The following is a 21,872-nucleotide window of genomic DNA, read 5'->3' on the forward strand; positions in this document are numbered from 1 at the left end:
CAATACTTTTACATTTTGAGAAGAAAATAGGAAGGAAGAGCAGTTACATTATCGACACGACGTAGTTGTGGACATCCGATTGCTACTAGTTAGTTCGTACGGAGCTCATTGGCGCTATGAGCAACCGCCCCGCTTGACCCCCGATCTTCGCGCCCATTTCGTGATTCAATGGTCTAGTTTCCACCGAAACCCTCAATTCGGTTTCACTCCGGTACTGATCAAATTTAGTGCTCTGTTTCCATTGGAAGTAGAGTACTTATAGATCGAAGCGGAAGTGAAATCAGCACAATTTGACAGGTTTCCATCGACTTGAATTTGATTCTACGTCGCATTTGGTGTGAATTAATGCTTCGGTGGAAACTAGACCAATGACGCGCTGTACCATACGATCGCCAAAAATCGTCTTATATAAAGCCTATGTCACACTACGGATTAGAATTGAGATTGGATTGCAAATTAGGACAATCAGAGCAAAGATCACTAAACTTAGGATTGGTTTTCTTTTTTCTGGTTGGTCAAATTTCAATCTAATCTCAATCCCAATCCGTAGTGTGACATAGGCTTAAGTCTATGCGCGAAAACCAGCGGCTAAAATCGTCATAAAAAACTACAATAGGATGGCCGCTCTCAGTCTTCTCTTTGTTTTTATGATATATAAGTATTATTTTATTTAAATGGCGTATGGGCTGCCTTTTATAGTTTGCAAGCCACAACTGCATCAAGCAACCTTTTTTTATTTAAAACATCTCAATAAGGTGAAAATCTTTGAAAATGTTAAAAGTGGAAAAGGTTCAGAGATAAATTAACTAGGTTATTTTTTATTTGTAAAAATCTGTGTTTTTGCCATAAAACTACAAAAAAATTCTTATATATTATATACTTATATATTTTACAAAAAATAATATGTTAGCTATAAACAACAAAAAAATGAACAGATATACCTATATAGCTGTTATTAGCAACAGCTAATTTATTGGGTGCGTTCAAGCAACTCAACAGTTGCACATCGGTTGAGAGATAATCACTTATGATTGGATCATACTTTTAGAATCGTATCAGATTTTGAAGAATAGTGCTATCATAAGTGATGATCTCTCAACCGTTGAGTTTTCTGAACGTAATCATTCTTTTCTAAGCTGCGTTCCGTTTCACACATTGCGCGCATTTATCTATACTATATGTCACGTGTACTATGGATAAATGCGCACATATGCGTGAAACGAAACGCAGCCCTAGTGTTGAGCGTTTGGTACTGTTTGCGAATTGTTCCGTACGTCGGCTGCTTCGGGAAGGTTCGACCAATCCGGCAGCTCCGTTTGGCGCACGATCGCTGCAGTTGATAAATGGAGGATCCGTGTTTGTCAAGGTAGTTTTGTTTACGCGGAAATTTTCATTCGGTAACAACTCTCCGCGCGTTTCGTTTGTGCTGAAGAGGTAGATGAAGGTACGTAATTTCGTTTCGCGCTCGAACAATCGTTCTCTGGTCGCTGCAGCGTCTCTTTGCTGGAAAAATGAAGTAAACGCTTCGACTTGTCGAGAGAGAGCGTATGAACCTTCTCGGCAAGACGAGTAGTTAACGCTAAACAAATTTTGTCACCAGTTGAAATTTGTGCTTAAGTGCGATTTTACTTCCATCGAGTAGATTGCCGTCGCATTTTACAGCGAGATCGGCGATATCGCGCTACATTTAAATAACGCGAGTTGCAAAAATTCTGTTGCTTTCTCATAGGTTATACAGATTCATATTTGGTGTGTATCATTAATGGACACAGAATAGAACAAAATTCCTTTAACTTATATGCACTATAATGTTTATCCATATATTTTGAATGTAACTACAAAGTTTAAAGACATGTTTGTTTTGCTAGTAGTCTCGTGCCATATATACTATAACATTTTTTTTGTATAGGATAGCTATTTATTACTGAAGTGCAAGCTTAACAATTGTTTTTAATAATTTATTCAAATAATGAATCACATGAGATTTTATACTTTATTTTCCAGAATATTGTAACATGTCTCGCAATCATAAGGACAAGTATGAAAATTCCAAACCAAGCCGTATGTACACGCTCATGTGTCCTGAAGATTATCAGTCAGGGAAGAAATCTCATTGGTCGGAGTTGGAGATAACAGGCAGTATAAGGAATCTAAGTCCCAATCTATGGCAAATGATTCACTTGACTGCTTTGTATTTGAACGACAATAGTTTGCAAAGGCTACCACCTGAAATCGGTCGTCTTGTCAACCTACGTATCTTAGATCTCAGCAGTAATAAGCTGCGTAGTCTACCTGCTGAACTGGGGGACCTTATCTACCTCAGGTATAATAAACAATAACATTTATAAAAGAACTAATAATCAAACATATTCAAACTATATTTGATAAAACATCTTTACTATATTTTTTCAGGGAGTTGTTTTTGAACCAAAACTACCTTCGCGTGTTACCATATGAATTAGGAAAGTTGTTCCAGTTACAAGTGCTTGGACTTCAAGGAAATCCACTGAGTAAGGATGTTATGACGTTGTACGGGAATGGAGAGCCAGCGGGAACAAACAAGCTGCTAACATTTATGCTGGACAACTTACAAGGTAAGTAAAGAGAATTTATTTATTAAGAAAATAGTTAAACCATATATGCGAAAATATAATATTCCTTTATTCAAATATTTTATTTTTTGATATATTTCGAATAATATATAAATTATATAAATTATATTATATTAATAATATAATTATATTAATAATAATTATATAAATTATATTATAATAATAGGTATAAATTATATATTTCGAATAATATATTTTCAATGAATGAATGTACACATTGCTGCTTATCAACAATATACTTATTTAAAACCAATTTATATTTTCTAATAATTTATTAATTGAAAATTTGAGACTTTAATCTTATATATATATATATATTTAAAAAGTTAAGTAGGGGTTTTATTACTTATCCACGAATGAAAACTTACAAAATATCTAAATTCTATTTAGATAAATCAACAAAAAAAAAAGGAAAAGAAAAAATAATTGTATTATAGAGTGCTAGCACTCAAGAAATCAATATCGCATGCTTTCTGTTTATATTTACAAGTTTTTTACGAATACTATATATGAAGGTCGGTAAAGTGATATGACTATCTTATCTATGTAACTATCATCAATGTTTTCTCGTGGCTTGAAATCAGTTTTATAGATGGCATTGCATGCCTACTATAAGAACCTATAACTATCTCAAGAAGTTATCATAAGGCTATTCAAGCAGATCCTTAAAGGCCGTACTTTATCTTCAATAGAAAAAAAAAACTTAAAGAGTTAAACAATAGTATAAAAAAATTAACGTTTGAGCAGTTTTTAGGTTTTTTAAATAAACACTATATTGTAATTTTAAATAATGTATTAATTTTTTTGTATGTGTTTATTGTATATTTACATTACATTGCAGTTCGAGAATTTTAAACAATTGATATTTCTTTTAAACTACTTAAACTCTTTTACCGAGTTAATTTTTTTCAAATTTTAAATAAGAATCTACAGTAACTTTTCTTGAATTTATTATTCTATCTCTTAAGTTTCTTTGTCCTTATTTCTTTCATTAAAAAAAGGGAAAGTCATAAAAGTTGACGATTTTATGACTGATCTTTTTTTGTGAAGTTTCTTAATGTTCATTCAAAGCAATCGAGAAAATTTATGGTCTAGTCCCAAAAGCAAGTTATTTAGAGAAAATTACTTTCTGTCACGCGAATATTAATATCTTTCGACTTTTCATAATCTGATGAGTGCGATTAGGGATGGATGAATAATCGTACTTGAATTTACGTTCCCTGTCAAACAAACGTTCGTGAAGAATGACTCGCGATTGAAGAAAGAAAGAGGAAAGAGAGAACCTTTGTCGGGCGCGCTTCTATTCATTGTGTTGCACTTATTTTTACCGATTGCTCGATCTTCTGAAAGGTCTCAGCTCTCCTCTATTCCGTTTATCCATTGTTCTTCAAGACTTTTACTATTCAATACCGCAACACACCGTGCGTCGTCGTTGCCAATCATTTCTTCTTTGCGGGCACTTTTGTCATTTCTCCTCGACACATCAAGATGTTCCGCTTGTCATTATTTCCTCTCATTCTCTTTCCATCTTGTTTTCTCAACATATCTTTTCTTTCTTCTTCTTTTCTCACCGTTTTACACGGAGTTGCTTTCTTATATGAAATCACGCGAAAAACTTCTGTATTTTATTGCTATCAAATGCGTGTAGTACACGTCTTCTGCGGAATGTACTTGACCTCGTACGGAACGAGAGAGGACTGTGTGTATTTCAGCAGGAATAATATATCCGAAAAGCTTTCTGTTAAGAGAGAAGAGCTAATGACTTTAATTTATCTTTAATAGAATATAATATAACTTTTATGGTTTTCTACAAACAAAGTTTTTGCGTGCACGATAAAACGTCCTATAAATTTTTATAGCACATGTATAGCCCATATTTTGCAAATGCTTATGCACAAACTCGAACTAACAACATTCAATATTTAATAGTTCGTCATTTAGCAATCAAGTCGAAAGGGTTAGTTTGTAAAAATAGCGATTTCTTTCCTAAATGATTAACGATTAAGTATCGTTACTGTAAAGTTGCATGCAAATTTTCTTTTGAGCGTTACTACGATTATAGATTGTTTGTGTAAAAGACTCGCAAAATCGCGCTGAATGTAAGTGTGCGAAAGTAACGCACGCGTATATACATAACGATGTATATAAACGTATTTGACAGTGCGCAGTGTGAGAGCCAAAGTATCTCGGAAACAAATGTATGTGCATTGTATCAGGGGATCTCTCGGGTGGCACCGTCATCACGATTTCTTAGAAGTAACTACGATTGCGCCATAATTAGTCTAAGTGCTCATTGTGTTTGTGTCACTTGCGTGTCGCCTACAGGTGTCTCCTTCACTTTGTTGTGTTTCGCGATTTGTCTGTCGAATTGCGAAATGTCCAGAGATCAATTGCATCAAAGTCCCTCTATTTATATGTTGTCTATTTGCATTTTGCACTTTATTGTGAAGCGCTAGTCTTTGGTTTTCTATTAATTACTTCGAATTTTCTTAATTAGTTTAATTTATTCTTTTTAACTAAGAAGACAGAGAAAGAGAAGAAAAGAAAAAAAGAGAGTTTTAGATGTATTAACATACGAATGTGGAAATTTGAAACTTTATTTCTATATTTGGATGTCAGATATCCGTGTGACAAAAATACTATTTTGCTGAACTAAAACCAGGCTTTGCGTTAGTAAACCAAGTGAAAGGGGTCAAAAAAAGAAAATTGTTATCCGCGATGCGCTCGGCCACGCACAGTTCGCTGAACCATCTCACCCGTGTAATTACACGGGAGTCCACTTCGAGACACCGTGTAATTGAGGACGAACCCAAAGGAGAGAAAGTGAGCCGTAGCCGCTTTGCGTATACACACGGCATGATTCATTCGTTATTCGGCGCGCACGGTGTATTGTACATGTTAGAGAGAGAGAGAGGGACACGAAGCTCCGAGCCAGGGCTCCGTAACTAGGGCATGACGAAGATGGTACCTGCCGCGATTGCACAAATCTCGTTGCTTATAAGTTTTTGTTATTCGACATTATCTCACAATTACAAGAAAATGTAATAAGTGAAGTTTTCACAGTTATATATTTTATAATAAATTTGAGTCACATCTTCACACTTTTTCTCAAGGGAGTGTCTCTCTGTTATAACTTTCTGGGTCGATCTTGAGTATACGACTCTAAAAGCGAAAGCGCGTCATATATTGTCATTGCACGCGCGTTATCAATTTGTGTCACTCAGGTGTTCTCATTAACGCGTGTTTGCGCGCTTCATACGTGCGGTGATGTGGTTCAAATATCATATTTCTTTTAAAATGACGACGTTTTTTTTGGAAGAAAAGGGCTCGACTTTGACGTCAAAGTGATAAATAAAGGCGAGTCTCCGTAACGTTGATAAATGAGGGCGTTCATAAAATTAAGCGAACGTCGGATAACTCGTGCTAAAAAAGATCCATGTTGTCTTTTGACACAGCTGAGCTTATTATATCGTCGCTGTGAAAGTTTGCTGCAGACATCAGTATCCCTTATGCACTATGATTACTTTCATATTTCTACGTAAAGCTAGAAAATTACTTACGTACGTAAAGCTAGAAAATTACTTAAGTTTTCTTGTTTCGTGTTTACATAATTCCAAAGTTAACAATGCAAATTGTAAAAAAATTCATCGACCATTAAAATTAAATTTTTAAAGAAAAATTAATTTAAGTTTTGTAAATTATATAAATTATTTATTTAAATTTCATCTCGCTACATTTGGTTCTATTACCGTAACGCTATTTTAGTAGAGATAATAACAAATAATGACGCTTTCATAGAACAAGTTTGACATTGTTTCTGCTATGAAAAGGAAAGCGCTTGATGTGAAAGTAATTGAAAGTAGCGTTGCTAGTATGTATTGTTTTAGGTCATTGATTAATATTTCAGCGTCATGAGCATGCAGCGTTCCGGACATGAGTCACGTGTAAATTGCACGTGAGGAATAAATTAGTTTTTAAACGCGTACACAAATACGTCTCTTTTCCTTAAACATGTTAAAATTCATTAAATTCAGATCAATATATTCGGTTAACAAAATAAAACAAAATCTAAAACTTTTTTCAAGTCAAATGTGAACAACTAAATAATAGACGCAGCACGTGGTTATACTTTTCTTTTGTTCTTCAATAACATCTTCAAACTATAGAATAATAAGAGTTATTCGAGTTTCAAGTTTACCTATATACTACACTTAACAATAATTGATGTACGCCAATTTTCTCAAATTATACGACTTATACATTTTACGTGAGGCTGTCGCGATGATATGCATCGATTACGTTATATTTTCATAACAAGCAGCTTGCGATACTATTTTTGAATTGCTCGGCACTTACTTGCCAGCAGTCTTCGCCACTCGTCGAACGATTCGGACGTGGGAAAGCGCGGAGTGTTCCCGATGAGAAAACTCGTTTTTCCTTTACTTTTCTGCGAAAGTTCCGTTCTTTTTATCGGCCATATGCCCGGGACTTCGAACGAAAATTACTTCGTTCGTTAAGTTGAAAGGTTTGCTTCCAGCAAAAATTGTATCTCGATTCTCTCTCTCTCTCTCTCCCCCCCCCTCTCTCTCTCTCTCTTTCTGTCTCTGTATGCGTGTGCGTGTGCGTATGTGTGCGTGCGTGCGCGCGCGTGTGTACATATACATGTATATAATATACTTTGCGATATAGGTACTACTTATGTAAGAGACTAGACTACTTTTTGCGACATCTAAATCTCTTATTGATGACAGATAATGAAAATTTGATAGCATCGCGAAGATATTTATCCAAACTGAGTTACTGCCAATATAAGCTTTATCTATATCATCGAAGCCTTAATCTGTCTTCTGAGAAATAAAAAAAATAGGGAAATTCCTATTAAATGTTTATAAGTAAATGATAAACACTTATAAATAAAAAATATTTGAAAAGTAGTTACATAGTTCAGTTTTTTATATAATACTTTGTTTAATCTATAACTTCTTTATATTTTTTTTCTTTTTTGTTACACATTTTTATCATATATGACAAAGATATGTTAAGTAAATTATAGAGTAAACTAATGTATCACAGTCGCTGAAAAAATTGAAGTCCAATTTAATATATTTTGCTGGAAAAGAGACTTGTTTTTCCAGTTTGACAAGTCTTACGCCAAGTAGAAGTCGTCAATAACTTGGTTATAACGAGATTCATAATCTTGTAGTTAATAGCCGAGTCATCCTCAAAGTTGTAAGACCTTGCATCTTTGTACGCTAACGTATCATTTTAAAAGTCAACTTTTAATGAATGAAACTCTCTCTTTCCATGTTCTGCACATATATAAAATCAAATAATAAGATCCAGGTCTAACTAAAAATAAAAATTTAGTCTAACTAAAAAAAATAAAAATTTCTAAGAATAAAAATTCTATTATTTTTTAACATAAATTTCTTTGTGCATTTTTCATAAGATATATTTATGAAACAAACGATATATTTTTCTCTAATAGTTGATGTCATTTTGCATATGCATGGCGCTTTATATGTTACCAAGATAATCTTATCAGTTTTTTTTATAAACAGCACATCGAAAGACATACGTATCAATTCGATACGAACAGCGTATCGAATTCTCAAGCTCTCTGTTGTCGTCAACAAAGAGAAAAGAGAAGAGATTTCTCTTTTATTTCTTTTTAATTCTTTCTTCAATGTAAAAACAAATTTGTACTGACAGCACACGTCGTCGGGAAAGTCTTTTTATGTTTGATAGTAACATCGGGACGTGCCTTCTCGCGATAGTGGGACACGTTTCGAACCAGTCGTCATCATGCCCCCTTCCTGCTTTCCTTTTGCTTCTCTCTCAATCTCCCGGACCGACTGATTACTTGGTTACGTTCACGTTCTCGCGAGTTCCCCCAAGTACACGGTTGGTTCACTTTCTACGAGAGCACCTGACCCGCGTGCCACCCAATAGGTCTCTCTCGTCGTCGTCGTCGTCGTCGTCGCCGCCGCCGCCACCGTCGCCGCGAGTACTTTCCTCGCTCGGGCTATCATTAACCCGGCCGAGCAAACCCGCCGTTAAATCGTTCCGCGAGCAGTGGATAACCACCGGCTCGTTTCCCCTCGCGAGTTATCGCTGCGCGTTCAAAGCCGCCGACATCCGTGGTTAAGAAGTATTCGAGTTCTTTTTCTTTCGCCCTCTCCCACCCGTCGTGAATCGCCGCGGATCGTCCTCGTGTTTCTTTCTGATTATTCTCGTTTATTCTAGATGAATCAATCTTTGAACGGGAGTCAATTCTTTAATTTTTTTTAAATTGAAATAGGAATGTTATTGCGCGCAAATTAGATGGATATGTAGCAACAGACATATCACGCGTGTTGTTTTATTCACTAATCGTCATATACGGTGATTTTAAAAACAACATAGCAAACCACTATACGGTCACATGTTTACCGAATGGAGATCCATTAAACTTTCAGTGTTTACGTTATTAGTAAGATGAGCACGTATTTGATATGTAGTGCAAAAAGCTCGCGTTCAAAATCGAAGCGTGTTCTCTCTTTTCATCGCTTTTGGAATATAATGAGAACTCTTATAAAAGTAAATTGGCCGCGGATATCGTTTCAGTCGAGCCGGATATTCTGTCACGAGCGCCTCAAAAATTGCGCGGCGATACGAAATCGTATTGGCATATACCTCCCGCCGCCAAACGAGTTTATCGAGGTGAACGAGACTCGCACAGGGTGTGTGCATCCGATCTACCAATCGAAATAGCTCCGGCAATAACGAAAGTAGGGCAGTCCGTCGTTTCGCCCAATGCTTCGGCGCACGGCAACGAAAAGGAAAAATACGAAAGAAACGAAAACGCGTATCTCTGAGGTTGCCAAAGCTTCAAATGGATGTCGTGGCCCCCGTGCCAAAAAGGGGGAAAATGATTAGACGATGGAAGGCGGCGTACTTTATGGGAAATGTCTGGCGCGTCTTTGACGAAACGCCGCAGCCATCTGTTTTACGTTCAATCGGTAAATTTTCTTTATATGCTAGAATAAAGTGTAAACAAAATTTCAAAAAAAGCTTGAAATTTTAATGTAATCACTTCAACGTTGCTCGTAAAAATTCGCAATCAAATCAATATTGATTACGTTGATATAATATTAAATTTTGTGATTTTGAGACTGGAACTATATAACTCATCGGTTTTAATCTGTTTATGTTTCAAATAATGGTTTATCAGCAATTCAGTCGATCTTCGATTTCCTATAATCTCCGGCAATTCATTCTCATACCGAGGATATTTGTGCAATGACCTACTTCACGCTTTTTTCCTAATATGCATCTCGCATCGATTTAAATTCTAATGAGAGATTTCGAGAGTCGATTTACGATTTTTGTTTAATGTGTCAGTAGGTCCTAGAATCTCTTTTACAACTTCGTCGAAGTTGTATAGCCCTACATTAATATAATTGTGAAATATTAATGTTCTTAAAAGTAAAACTTATAACACGATGTTACATAACGATCTCCGTAAATTATATTATGGAGAAGTATGTTAATGGGAAACGTATGTTTAAACTCTCCTTAGTGTCTAATATAAAAGAAATAGAAGTATACAGTAATATATTTTCAATATTATATGCTTAAGATCCTCCAAAGAAATTGCGTAATGTTTTTTATATCTCTGAAAAATCACAAAGTTTGTGTGGTATCACACTTACAACTATTTACTATACTACGCATCACTTGGGTCGATTTCAATCTTCAAATAGAGGAGTACATTTTTAAAAACCATATCCATACAGTGAAGAATTATTATTTTAACCTTAGCATAACGATGTTGAACATACATATTCGACGTTCCACTGATCGTGTATATAAACCTTACGTTTTCCCTGCGAACATGTTGCGTGATGTCGAGGAAACGCTCACCTCGGGATACCATTGTTCCGGCGGTTTGCGTACGAGTTATAACTTTATTCGACGACCCATAACCCTGAATCCATTCCGATCGACAAATCCTCTCCCTCTCTCTCTGTTTCTTCCTTGTCTATATACATACATCTGTGAATCACGTCGACATACGCGCGAGTTGCAAGTGTGCATGTACGCGGGGTATAACTCGCACGCGATTTCCTGCCTTTCTCTAGAGGCAGCGGTCCCGGCAACAAACGAGGCGAATCAAACGATAAGGCATTTACTCGCGCGCGCACACTGACGAGAGACTAGTCGAGAAAGTGTGTGGGCAGTGGGCAGCGCGCGCCTATTATAAACGAGACTCCTTATCTCTGTGAACTAGTCGGTCCCGCTCTTTCCCACGTTTTGTTGCTCGTAACCCCCGCCCGTGGGACTCTATAGGGTAGGGTGTAAAAGCGGTAAAACCGCGTGAGGTCAAGAAATTTTCGGACATATTTTATGCAAGTTACTAGAAACGCATGGTTGTTTACGCAACAAATTTAACAGCGTTGTGCCTCTTCTGACGAAATATATAACACTGGAAAGAACAAAATATATATAGCTATGAAGAAATAAGAATTAGGGAATACACACACACAAGTTTACTAGTTTATTTTTTTTTTTTTAGTCTAGTTTAATTTACTTATTTGGAATTCGAGTCTAGATTAATTTACATATTTGGAATTCGAGACAGTTTCTGTATCACTTCTAGCAGAGTTTTAAAGTGAAAGCTTTGTTTATTTTTCCTGATATTTAAATATAAAGAAACGCGTAACTGGCATAGCAATTTATGTATGCAAATAATTTGCGCCGGAAAATCGACAGAAATGCGGTTATCAGTGAAGGCCCAATGGTCATAACAATCTCTAGCAATTGTGCTGATTGTTCGAAAAAGATGAAAGATAGTTCGAATTTCACTTCATTCCGAGTTTCTCTCATTACCATTTCTTCTACCTCCGCCTTTCTCTCCTTTCTTCGCCTAAATCTTCTCAATCTTCCTCGACCTCTAGTTACCTCCCGCGCCGACCTTTTATTCTGAGGGGAAAGTTTAATGAAGGGGTTTTTCTCGACTGCAGACCGGTTTGGTCTCTCTCTCTAAATTCGAGATCTCTTTAAGTTTCGTCTTAATGACGTTACTTTCGCAGAACGAGTCGATCGACGAGAGAGAAGCCGCTCGCGAGCTCGTAAGCGTTAATAGTGCGGCGAACGATAGAATACGATAGGGGGACCTTTACGAAGTATTCATTCGGCTCGCGATCGATTCAACTCGCCGTTTGTTCTTGTTATAGTAAAAATAATCGCACTCGATCGCATTGATCAAAAAATGGTTCGCATGGTGACTGTCTTTATATTTTATCGTTTTTCTTTTGTTCTATTATTATTTACGGTCTTATCATATTTATGAAATTTATCACAATGTTTTACCAGCGTAAAAAATTTTCACTGCTTATTTTTTATGATATTATTAAATTCTCACTTCTCTTTCCTCTATTTTATTCCATTATCACCTATTTTATTCCGTTTTGCACGCTTCTTCATTAAATATCACACAACAAAACACACTCAGGGTCGCGCTAAACATAATCGAGAAATCCTATCGTTCTAAAGTAGGATTATTAATTAATTAAGTTTTGGAGAACGCGCGCGGGGAGAAACTTCTCGGAGTTTCCTCTCTCGCCACTGTACCATAAATTTGCGGAGTATTCCAAGAATACTCGGAACCGACTGTTCCGAGGAGAGATTGCGTCTACTTTCTATTCCGTAGTCGTCGCCATCTTCTGAATCTGCGTATTAGAAAGACCGGAAAGATTCCTAGAGCGCTATACTTACATACAGAGAAAACTAAGAGCCTTGTCGTCATAATTTCAATCGCACGCGCATTTTCTTACTCGGCTGAATTATCGCGAAACAATGCGGATTTGCGTGAATCACGTTGAATAATTATTCCATAAAATATATTATTATGCAGCTAACTCTCTTGTTATTACAATTATAAATTCACAAAAGGTTACATTATAAAAAGGTTAAGAAGTAATTAAAAATAAAATACCTATGTGTACAGTAAAACCTTGTTAAATTGGAAAAAAAAGAAAAACTGGTTAATTTTCAAAGTTTAATTCATAAAATCATATTTTTATTTTTAGTTTTTAAATATAGATGTTATTCAGCGTGAAACAATATTTACAATGTTTACAGAGAATCCCTTGTTACACCGAAAAAATTGTATTCTTATTTTGAGGATATCCCACTTACTTTAAGTATATTTTATACTAAAATAGGCGCCAAGAAGAGTTTCTTATTTTAAGAGCAAAATCCTCTAAATAGTAATATTGATAAGAATATATACTGATTAGAATATATAAAGCCTCNCGAAAAAGACTATATTCTTAAATTAAGAATATATTCTTGAATAAAGAATATATTCTTAATTTCAGAAGAATATCATCTAAAATCTTTAAGAAGATTTTTTAAGTATAAAATCTTCTACTTACGAGAATATAATTTTTTCGGTGTATAATTAAAGAAAACTAATAAAAAAAAAACTTAAAACCGAGTTTATAAAACTCTGTGTTTACATATGAAATAGAAAGTTGATGAAATCTTTATTTTATTTTATCGTTTGTTCTTTAGCTGTTATAGATAAATTTAAGAAAGCTTTTGTACGCGCGCGCGCGTGTGTGCGACATTATTCTTACACGAGCACAAGTCGTCCAAGAAGTAATTATTACTGATTTCCTGCTCTTCTTATTTTGAGTTTATTTTGTTAAGTTCAGTTAAGATTGACTCGACGAAAGCTTTGTACTTTATTCTTTAATTCCTACCAAAATATAAAAAATAATTTTTCTGATAACAAGCAACGAGAAGCGATGTAAAAATGTTTGGATACTTTTCTTTTACCTTTTTATTCTTTTTAGTCTTCTACTTTTTACATTTTTTCTTTCTTTCAGTTTTGAATCTTTTTGATATAAATATTACCTACAAATACTATTTGTTTGTTGCATTGTTTATAAATTAGTACTAAAAAAGAAACGTACTTATATAGGCTCGTTTTTTTAACATAAAATTTTGGTATAAAAATAAAAAATATTAAAATAAAGCCTTAGAGCTATTATTTGCTTTACTATGGGCTGATCTTGTTAGACGCGACGGTCGATTGTTGCGAGTAGTTTTCGTGTCCGATGCCGTCGCGCGCGCCGAGCCGCGGAAACACGCCGGATCCGGTAACTCCGTTACTAGCACGCCGCCAACATGACTAGAATTACCAATCGCAATTTTCCAACAGTGCGGCGCTGACGAGGCAAAGGGAAACACGTCCTCACGAACACCGCGACATAAATCGAAATCCGTCGTACCGAATATCGGTCGGGCGTATTATCGCGCTCGGCGGCGCGTTACCTTATACACACGGTGGTCGCAAATTCGCATACTCACATACTAGAATTTGTTGTTGATTTCAATTTCGGAAGAGAGAGAGAGAGAGAGAAAGAGAGAGAGAGAGAGAGAGAGAGAGAGAGAGTGAAGCGAGTTTTTTTTGTATAAAAATATCCAAATACTGACGATGAAAAAAGTAACAGAATTTTATCTGTTTAAATTAAATTTAAATGTTTTGCATTTACAAAAAATTAACGTATGATATTTAATCAGTTATCTAGTTGAACTAATCGTGTAATTTAAGGTCAGTTATCCAAGTATTTAACATTGAAAAATATTTGTTTCTATGAAATTTTTTGATGGAACATAAGTCTCAAAAGCGCTGTGTACGTACACACTGTATATATAAAAACTACATCGTACGACACACGTGATTGGAAATAATTCCTGCCTGGAATACATATAAAACTGCGTGACAAGTGTGCTAACGAATTAGTCGGATGTCACAGGAATATGTCTTCTCTGCTCGTTATATACTCAACGTCATGTTGTCTGTACTTTCTACATTCTCTGCACTTGAAATGAAGCAAATATAGTTCACGCCTTAAGAGAAAGAGAGAGAGAGAGAGAAAAACAAAGGATCCGAGTCTCTAAGAAACAAGTTCTGCTTTTATCACAGTTATATTTTCAAGTTTTATCTTTTATTATTGCGGTATATATTCGTAATATTCATTTTATATGCATACAAGCTGTAAAAACTTCAACATTCTCTCATCTTCTCATTTATTATTATATATATATATACATATATACACGTTAATTAATCTAATAACTTAAATAGCATATTATTATTTAACGTTTATTTTAAATTAAAAAACCATTTTTACATACTGCAACTAAAAAAAACATTCAAGACACTCGAAAGTTTTTTTCAAAGTCATGTTTGATCCTGCGTATCTTTTTTCATTTTCTTGCGCGCGATTTCCTTGTTATCTTTCGTAGTTATTATACAAAACCGTAGGATAAAAACATTGTATTTACACCACAACGACTAGCAATCTAAGCGTGTTGGAGAGGCAAACCTCTCTACCCTAATTTCCGTATTGCTTCTCGCCGTAACTAAAAGCCGATAGTTTTCTCAAGACGACGTGACGTCGTCACCTTTGTAACACGACGACAGTGACGATGGTGCGAATGGCCGAGTATCACGATGCTCATCTATTCCTCTCGATCGATTACCTGAGCGATCGGTCGATCACCTGTAATTATCGATTAGACGACGACGCTGTGGGTGAGCACGTGGCAGCAGCTCAAGCTTAACGCCGCCGTCGAGAAAGCGTTGGCGTCGAGTTGCTTCATTTATAATCCATGGTAAAACGCTCCTGCTGCGATCAGCCGCGACGCGATTTTACCGAGTTTCTCATCTAAAGTCCCGTTCACACCGTACTACGGAATATATTCCCGCTGTCTCGCGCTAATCGATATTATGGTCTTTCCAAAATTGATTTCAAGAGATTACACGGATATCAAGCTGTTTTCGAATATATATTCCGATATAGATTTCCGCTTTTTCAACGAGAACGTATACATAAGACTACCGCGAAGTAGATTTTTTCTTTTCTCTTTTTCTGCTTTTATGTGTGATAGTTTTGACACATATAGCAAAGTCGTATTTTTTTTTAACCACTCCGTAAAAGACCGACGCGTTTTATTAATGTGATAAAATCCTTTTCGTATTTCAGAAAGATTCCAATGCGATTTTATAATGCTTCATAAAAAAAGGATTTCGACACGGTTTTGGTGCTGGCTTTAAAAGAGTTTCTCTCGTGATTGATTGAGGCCACGCTGCTTCAGGAATTTCCAATTTTTAGCTTATCAACGCGGTGCAGGGTGCAGCTCTTTTTTCCGACATAGGATCGAAATTAGTCTCCGCCCCGGACGTGGTTAATTTGCTTCGCGTTTTAACAGAGGATAACCTCGCACGTAAAAAAAAGACTATTGTTGTGCGCGTCATTAAAACTTGGAGGTGTTCGTGTTTCGTGACGCCGCTACGTCCGATTACACGTTTCGCTCTGCTTACACATTTCCACTTTTAGTCTCTTTTCTTTTTATCGTGTTGTAATTTTCGTTCATGCTGGACGTACGTCAGTGTTGCAACGAAGTTTATGAGACACATTCTTGCCCGTTTCTCCGTCCCATCGCCCACTCGATTGCAACGATTCTCGCTCGTTGCAAGCTGCAGCTGCCATGTCCGCGTTGCTGCATCGAATTCCCGTAAAACTAATTACAAGTGGCGAACGGGCACTCGGTTACTTGATTCGCGCGACTCGTGACTGGCCTTCCGAGCTTCTCACTTGGTCATTCGACATTCGACCTGCGCCCGTGACCCGATATGATTGTTGGATATCAGGCGACACATGCATGCACGCCTGTTGACTTTGACGTACATCTATTACATATAACTTGGCCGATGATTAATGAAGCTGAAGCAACAAACTATTTAACAGTGTGTCTTATGAATGCAAATTTAATATCTTTGAACAAATAATCAAATTTACACTGTGTGTGTGTGTGTGTGAGAAGGGATTTTTGGATTACTAAGATATACTAAGATACTAACAAGAAAACTAGTTGTCAAAAGTCGAATAAGTGAATATAAAATATAATTTTTTAGGTTTTTTTCGCAATATTTTAAAATTAGTTCGGGGGGTGTATGGGGTCTTTCATATATGAGATGCAAGTATAGCATCCTGTAAGATTTTAAGAATTGGAAATTTCAATTCAAAAACTCACGTGTAAATTTACATGTGAACACACACATATATATATATATATATATGTATGCATATATATATATATATATAAAAGTATATTTCGGCATAACATCCTGCAAAAACGGCTCTTATGATCTTATTCATATTTTCTTAGTTTAGACTTCAGTGCCCTAGTTTCTTTAATTATAATTTTTTATTTTTTCGATTAATGTGCTTTGGAACATCTCTCGTCACGAATGGCGCACATAAGATTAGGAAAATAGGCTGTGTCCTCCTTTTCCAAGCTTTCGATCACCTCTACGATAGTAAAGAGAAACCCGGTAGATCCAGCAATATAGATCGTAAAGCTTCCGTGCTTGAGGCTGTCACGTCTCGCGTGCGGGGGCCAAGAAATGCATAACTCGTAATCCCCATCTAGAATATTGTGCATTGTTCCCGACTAAAGTCCGGGAAAAATGTCTCGGGAGAGAAGTAACCGGTGTCGCGTGAAGGATCGCGCGTGTCTTGGCAGAAGCACACACGAACGTTGACTATAAAGTTAGAATACGTTCTCTTAGTTCTCGTGATGCTAAAAAGGCGCATAGTAAACGGCGCATCGTACGTGCTCGGATTGGCGGATATGTGGTCCGACCTTGGCATTGACGTGAATATGCGAAAAAGAATATTCAGGATTTCACTTCGTTGGCATGTTAGTCGTGAGCTCCTCGGAAGCTCACAGGCTTCTTCGTTTCTAGAAAGAAAGATATATTAGATTACTTTATGCACGTGTGACTGCTGAAGGACACTTTAGACGCAACTACGATAAGTGTATTAAGCGAGAGAAAGGAATTATAGAAGAGGATGCACGAAATAAGAAATTTTTTACAAAAGATAAGTAATAATTAACGTCTTGTTGATAAAACAGATAAAATGAGTTATTATAAATGTTTAGCTCTTTGTAAGTTTAAAAAATTTTTTTTAAATTACTTTAGCGATAACTAAATATGATGATATTTCATATATATTTGATAAAGTTGCTGTGTGTGTGTATGTGTGCGTGCGTGCGTGCGTGCGTGTGTGTGTAAATAAAGTTGTTCGTGTAATATTGAATTTTATATCAAATAATAGTCTGTTACCAAACACACCGAGGATTCGAAATGCCTCGACACCTGATTCTATCTTGGAACACGGTGCTATCGCGTCACGTCATTGTTCCACTTGCTCTTATCGTGTTTTACGATATCTTGTGTGTTATAATCAAAGTCACTCGCGGAACTATCTGCCGCCACTCTGGCAGGTCGCTCGTCTATGTAAGTTGTCTTCGTTGCGTTGGTAAAAGCAAGTCAGTTGCATTGACAGCGCTATCAGTAGCAACACACAAGGCATCTGCCGCGTTGTTGTTGTTGTTGTCGTCGTTGTCGTCGTCGTCGTCGTCGTTGTCGACATAGTCGTCATGCTCGCACAGGAACGTCATATCGTCGATACTGCGACATCGAAAGCAAACCTCTTCCGATGGCGCGCTACGTGATTTCAATATGAAGGAGACAGTCAACAGCACGAAACGTGTCGCTTCGAGATACGACGAAACTCGCGTGGCATAAAGCATGTGTATATGCATGTAAGATGTATTACCGATATTCGCAGGCTTCTTCGATATAATGTTACAGGCTTCCAGAATATTTACAACGCGCTTTTATTCGCATCTTAAAAACGCCGTACGCAAATATTTATCTCGATCTCGAAAATCCGTTCGTCGCAATTGTATATTTGTAGAAAAAAAAGACAATCAGATTTTTACATACACTTCAAATTTTTTATTAGTAAAAGTTCTAACTCCACACAAACGAAATATGAATATTCACTTTAAGCGGTAGTGAAAATATTGCCACTCATAATTAGTGAAAATTCAATTGATTAACTCTGACCGTAGAATGAATGTGTCACTCGTTTCAAATGAATAATTCTTATTGCACAAAACAAATATAAACCATCGTGAGATATCATCGCAACTGAACTTGTATCTCAAATCTCTGCTTGTTAGACCGGTGCTTTACTGATTCAGCTATTGAAACTCTTGGCAATAGGTATTGCAAAATCACTTTATAGCGGATACGGTCATTCAGTCTTCAAATGAATGAAAATATTCACATTACATAGAGTTGAAATATTCACTCTACGATACAGAATGCACATATTTACTTCAGAGTAAAATATTCTTATTTTACAACAAAAAGTGCGAGAACTCACTTCATATGAGTGAAAAGTTGCTCTAACTCGAGTGATTCGACTCAATTTTTCAATTACTTGAATTTTAGATGTATTATTCTAAGAAATTTAGAGAGTACGTAATATGTTGTGTATATATACATATATACAAGTGGCAGTAAGTCATTACACAAAAAAGAATATAAGAATATAAGAGAAAAAGCAATTTAACAGATCGTCTTGTAGACGCGTGAGTATATTAAGACACAAAGTGGTATAACTTCTTTAAGGGCAATTAGTTCTTTTTCATTCTTTTCTTGATAAATAATATATAAAAAGTTATTACACTCAACAATAATAACACATGAACCTTTGACTATAATAAAATATGGACTGCCAGTAGCTTTACATCGGAATACAAAATGTGTCGCGCTATATCGCTATAGATGACCAATAGTCAACGTAGGAAAGAAAGAAATGGTCAACTAATAAAAAGAGAGAAGAGTTTATACCATATTCACGGTATTTTCTCAGTTTTGTAACATATTCCGCGTATTGTAATAGATTTTTATACAAAAGTAGTAAAATAATACTATATTGTTATGTAGAAGGTTGTAAATCAACCAGATATTAGACAAAACATGATGAAAATCACATTATTGTGTCATTTTATAGGTGAATATTAAATAAAAAATAAATTAACTTCTAAAAATAGAAATAAACAAATAGTAAGTAATGGTTTAAAAAATTTTTAATTACATACAATTTAAAAAAATTTTGACGCACATATTTTACAATTAGATATTTTAGAAAATCATGAGTTATTAAAATGAATCATATTAAAATATATTTAAAAGTAAAATTACACTATATAGATAAACCTTTCTCTGAAAGAGCACGATGACCTTATAAGGCATATTTGTACAAACATTTTTTTAAGGGACAATAGAGTAAAATAAATAAAGTATATAAATAAATATTGTATTTATAAGCATTTTGACATTTTTATATTTGTTTACTCTTATTTTTGCTTTATCATTATCTTTTATTTATCCAGAGTGTTTTATTTCTACCTTTAATTCAAAGATTTCTACGTTAAATATAATCTTAATACGTCTCAATATTCAGTTTGAAAGTCCTGTTTTTTGGTCATCGGAACGGAGCCTAAGTTGCATATATGTTGAATACAGTTTTTACCAGCGTGTGAAGTTAGCTACTCTAGCAGTCCATACTTATATAATTAAATTATAAAATGCGGCAACTTACTAGTCAAGTCTCTCACAAATCTTCAACTAATCCAATCTCTTCAACGGTCCCACACCGACTTTATTGGTTGCGTAATCCACAATGCCCAAAATCATGCGCGATAAGATAATGCATGTTCCTATAGATGGCGCGGTAACGACCTTTCTTTATCAGCTACAATAGATGGCATAACAATAAACGTACAAAGACATCGAATTCAAAACTATATGCGTGATTATTCGGCAAAGTCAAAATATTCGAATAAAATTTCTTTCAGACGCTTAGTCTTTTGATTTAGGTATTTTATGTCAGTGTAAGGCTTTGGTAAAAGTTGTTTGAATTTTTAATTAGTAAATGTTTTATATTTGATTTGCAATTAAATCTAATTTTAATATATATAAAGACAATTTGATATATTATTTAAATATTGTATTTTATAAATCGTAAACTTCAGAGGTATATATAAGAGACTTCATGCAATTACCAGTAAATTCTTAAACATAGCTTCTCTTCCATGACAGGTTTCTTGTGCTTATGTTGCGCAAATCTAATATCTATAAATATTAGATTTCAGAGAGTGTCTTAAGTTGCTTGATAATTCATAAATCAAACTTTTTTCTACAACAAGTTTGTTCCCTTTGCCCGCGTAAAAATAATTCATCATTTTGCAGTGCAGTACCTTGTGATGAAGAGTTTCTACGTTTCTTTTCCATCACGATTGTACAAAATTTGACAGAGATTAAATTAATCGTCAACTTTTTTCCACGGAAAAATGAAGAATAGACGACTAAATCTCTTTCTCTTAGCGTCTTCATTCATAAAATACCGAGTTCAAAATGTTTCGCAAGTTAGCAGTCAATCCGAGAACATATATTATCGTATCGAACGTATATTATCGTATCAAACGTTCCTCCATACACCAGGTTTTCTCGACTGCTACGTTGTGCAATAGTCTTCTTGTATATAAAAATGCCTCACTCGCAATTTCGCAAGGTTTCACTGTGTTGGACGTCGAGTGAATACCGCGAGAAGTCAGATTGAAGTGAGATTCGATCGTAAAATAAAACGCAGAGTTCACTCGATCCTCACCCGGCGAATGACACTTGCGATCACAAGAGTATCTCGAGTGCTCTCTTGTGCGCGCAGGAGGATATCCTTCGACATCGATATACCGCGATCGTCGAGCACAGCCTTTCTCGGTCGTCTTCGAGGATCGCGACATTATATCGATGCGCGAAAGCAGACGTGCAGATTCTCGAGCGCGAATCGCACTCACACGCCGCGCGTATCACGCCACGAGAGGCACTTACGGCAGCTCGTCGAGCAACGGTGAAAGCAGCCGGGTTAACTAAGCGCGCTGACATATGTAGGTGCAGCGCACCGTGCGATAGAGAAACTCGCACGGTACAGTAAGTTGCGTGTTTATGCGCTTCTCACCGGAACATTTTTTCCTCACTTTTGTGTTATCTGCGTATTCTTTTTTTCGCGACTCGTCTTCTTTTGCGCAAGAAAATTGTATTTTGTTTTTCTCACAATTGTTTATATAAATAATAATAGTTTATTATAATTTTATAGATTAACTCTTAATGTGTTTTTCCAAATTCTTTTCTGCGTTTGTATCGTACGATTTTATCTACAATATAATTTTTTTTCACATTTCTGCACAACATTCCTGCGAATGGCTCTTAATGACCTTATATTCATATATTAGTTTAGAAACTACAAAGCCGAGAGTAATCTCTATTAATTACCAATT

General features: G+C 35.7%; 1 protein-coding gene across 1 annotated transcript in view; it reads left to right on the forward strand.

The window, feature by feature from the left end:
- Positions 1-1,298: 1,298 nt before the first annotated feature.
- LOC109860222 (CCR4-NOT transcription complex subunit 6-like) overlaps positions 1,299-21,872 on the forward strand; it is a 58,526-nt gene continuing 37,952 nt past the window's right edge. Inside the window, exons 1-3 of the mRNA XM_020439161.1 lie at positions 1,299-1,444; positions 2,005-2,323; positions 2,413-2,594. Coding sequence (XP_020294750.1) covers positions 2,016-2,323; positions 2,413-2,594 — 490 coding nt within the window. The 5' untranslated portion in view covers positions 1,299-1,444; positions 2,005-2,015. The remainder of the gene's footprint in view (positions 1,445-2,004; positions 2,324-2,412; positions 2,595-21,872) is intronic.

Source organism: Pseudomyrmex gracilis, unplaced genomic scaffold, assembly GCF_002006095.1.
Source record: "Pseudomyrmex gracilis isolate BER0280 unplaced genomic scaffold, ASM200609v1 scaffold_350, whole genome shotgun sequence".
In the NCBI taxonomy this organism is placed as follows: Eukaryota; Metazoa; Arthropoda; class Insecta; order Hymenoptera; family Formicidae; genus Pseudomyrmex; species Pseudomyrmex gracilis.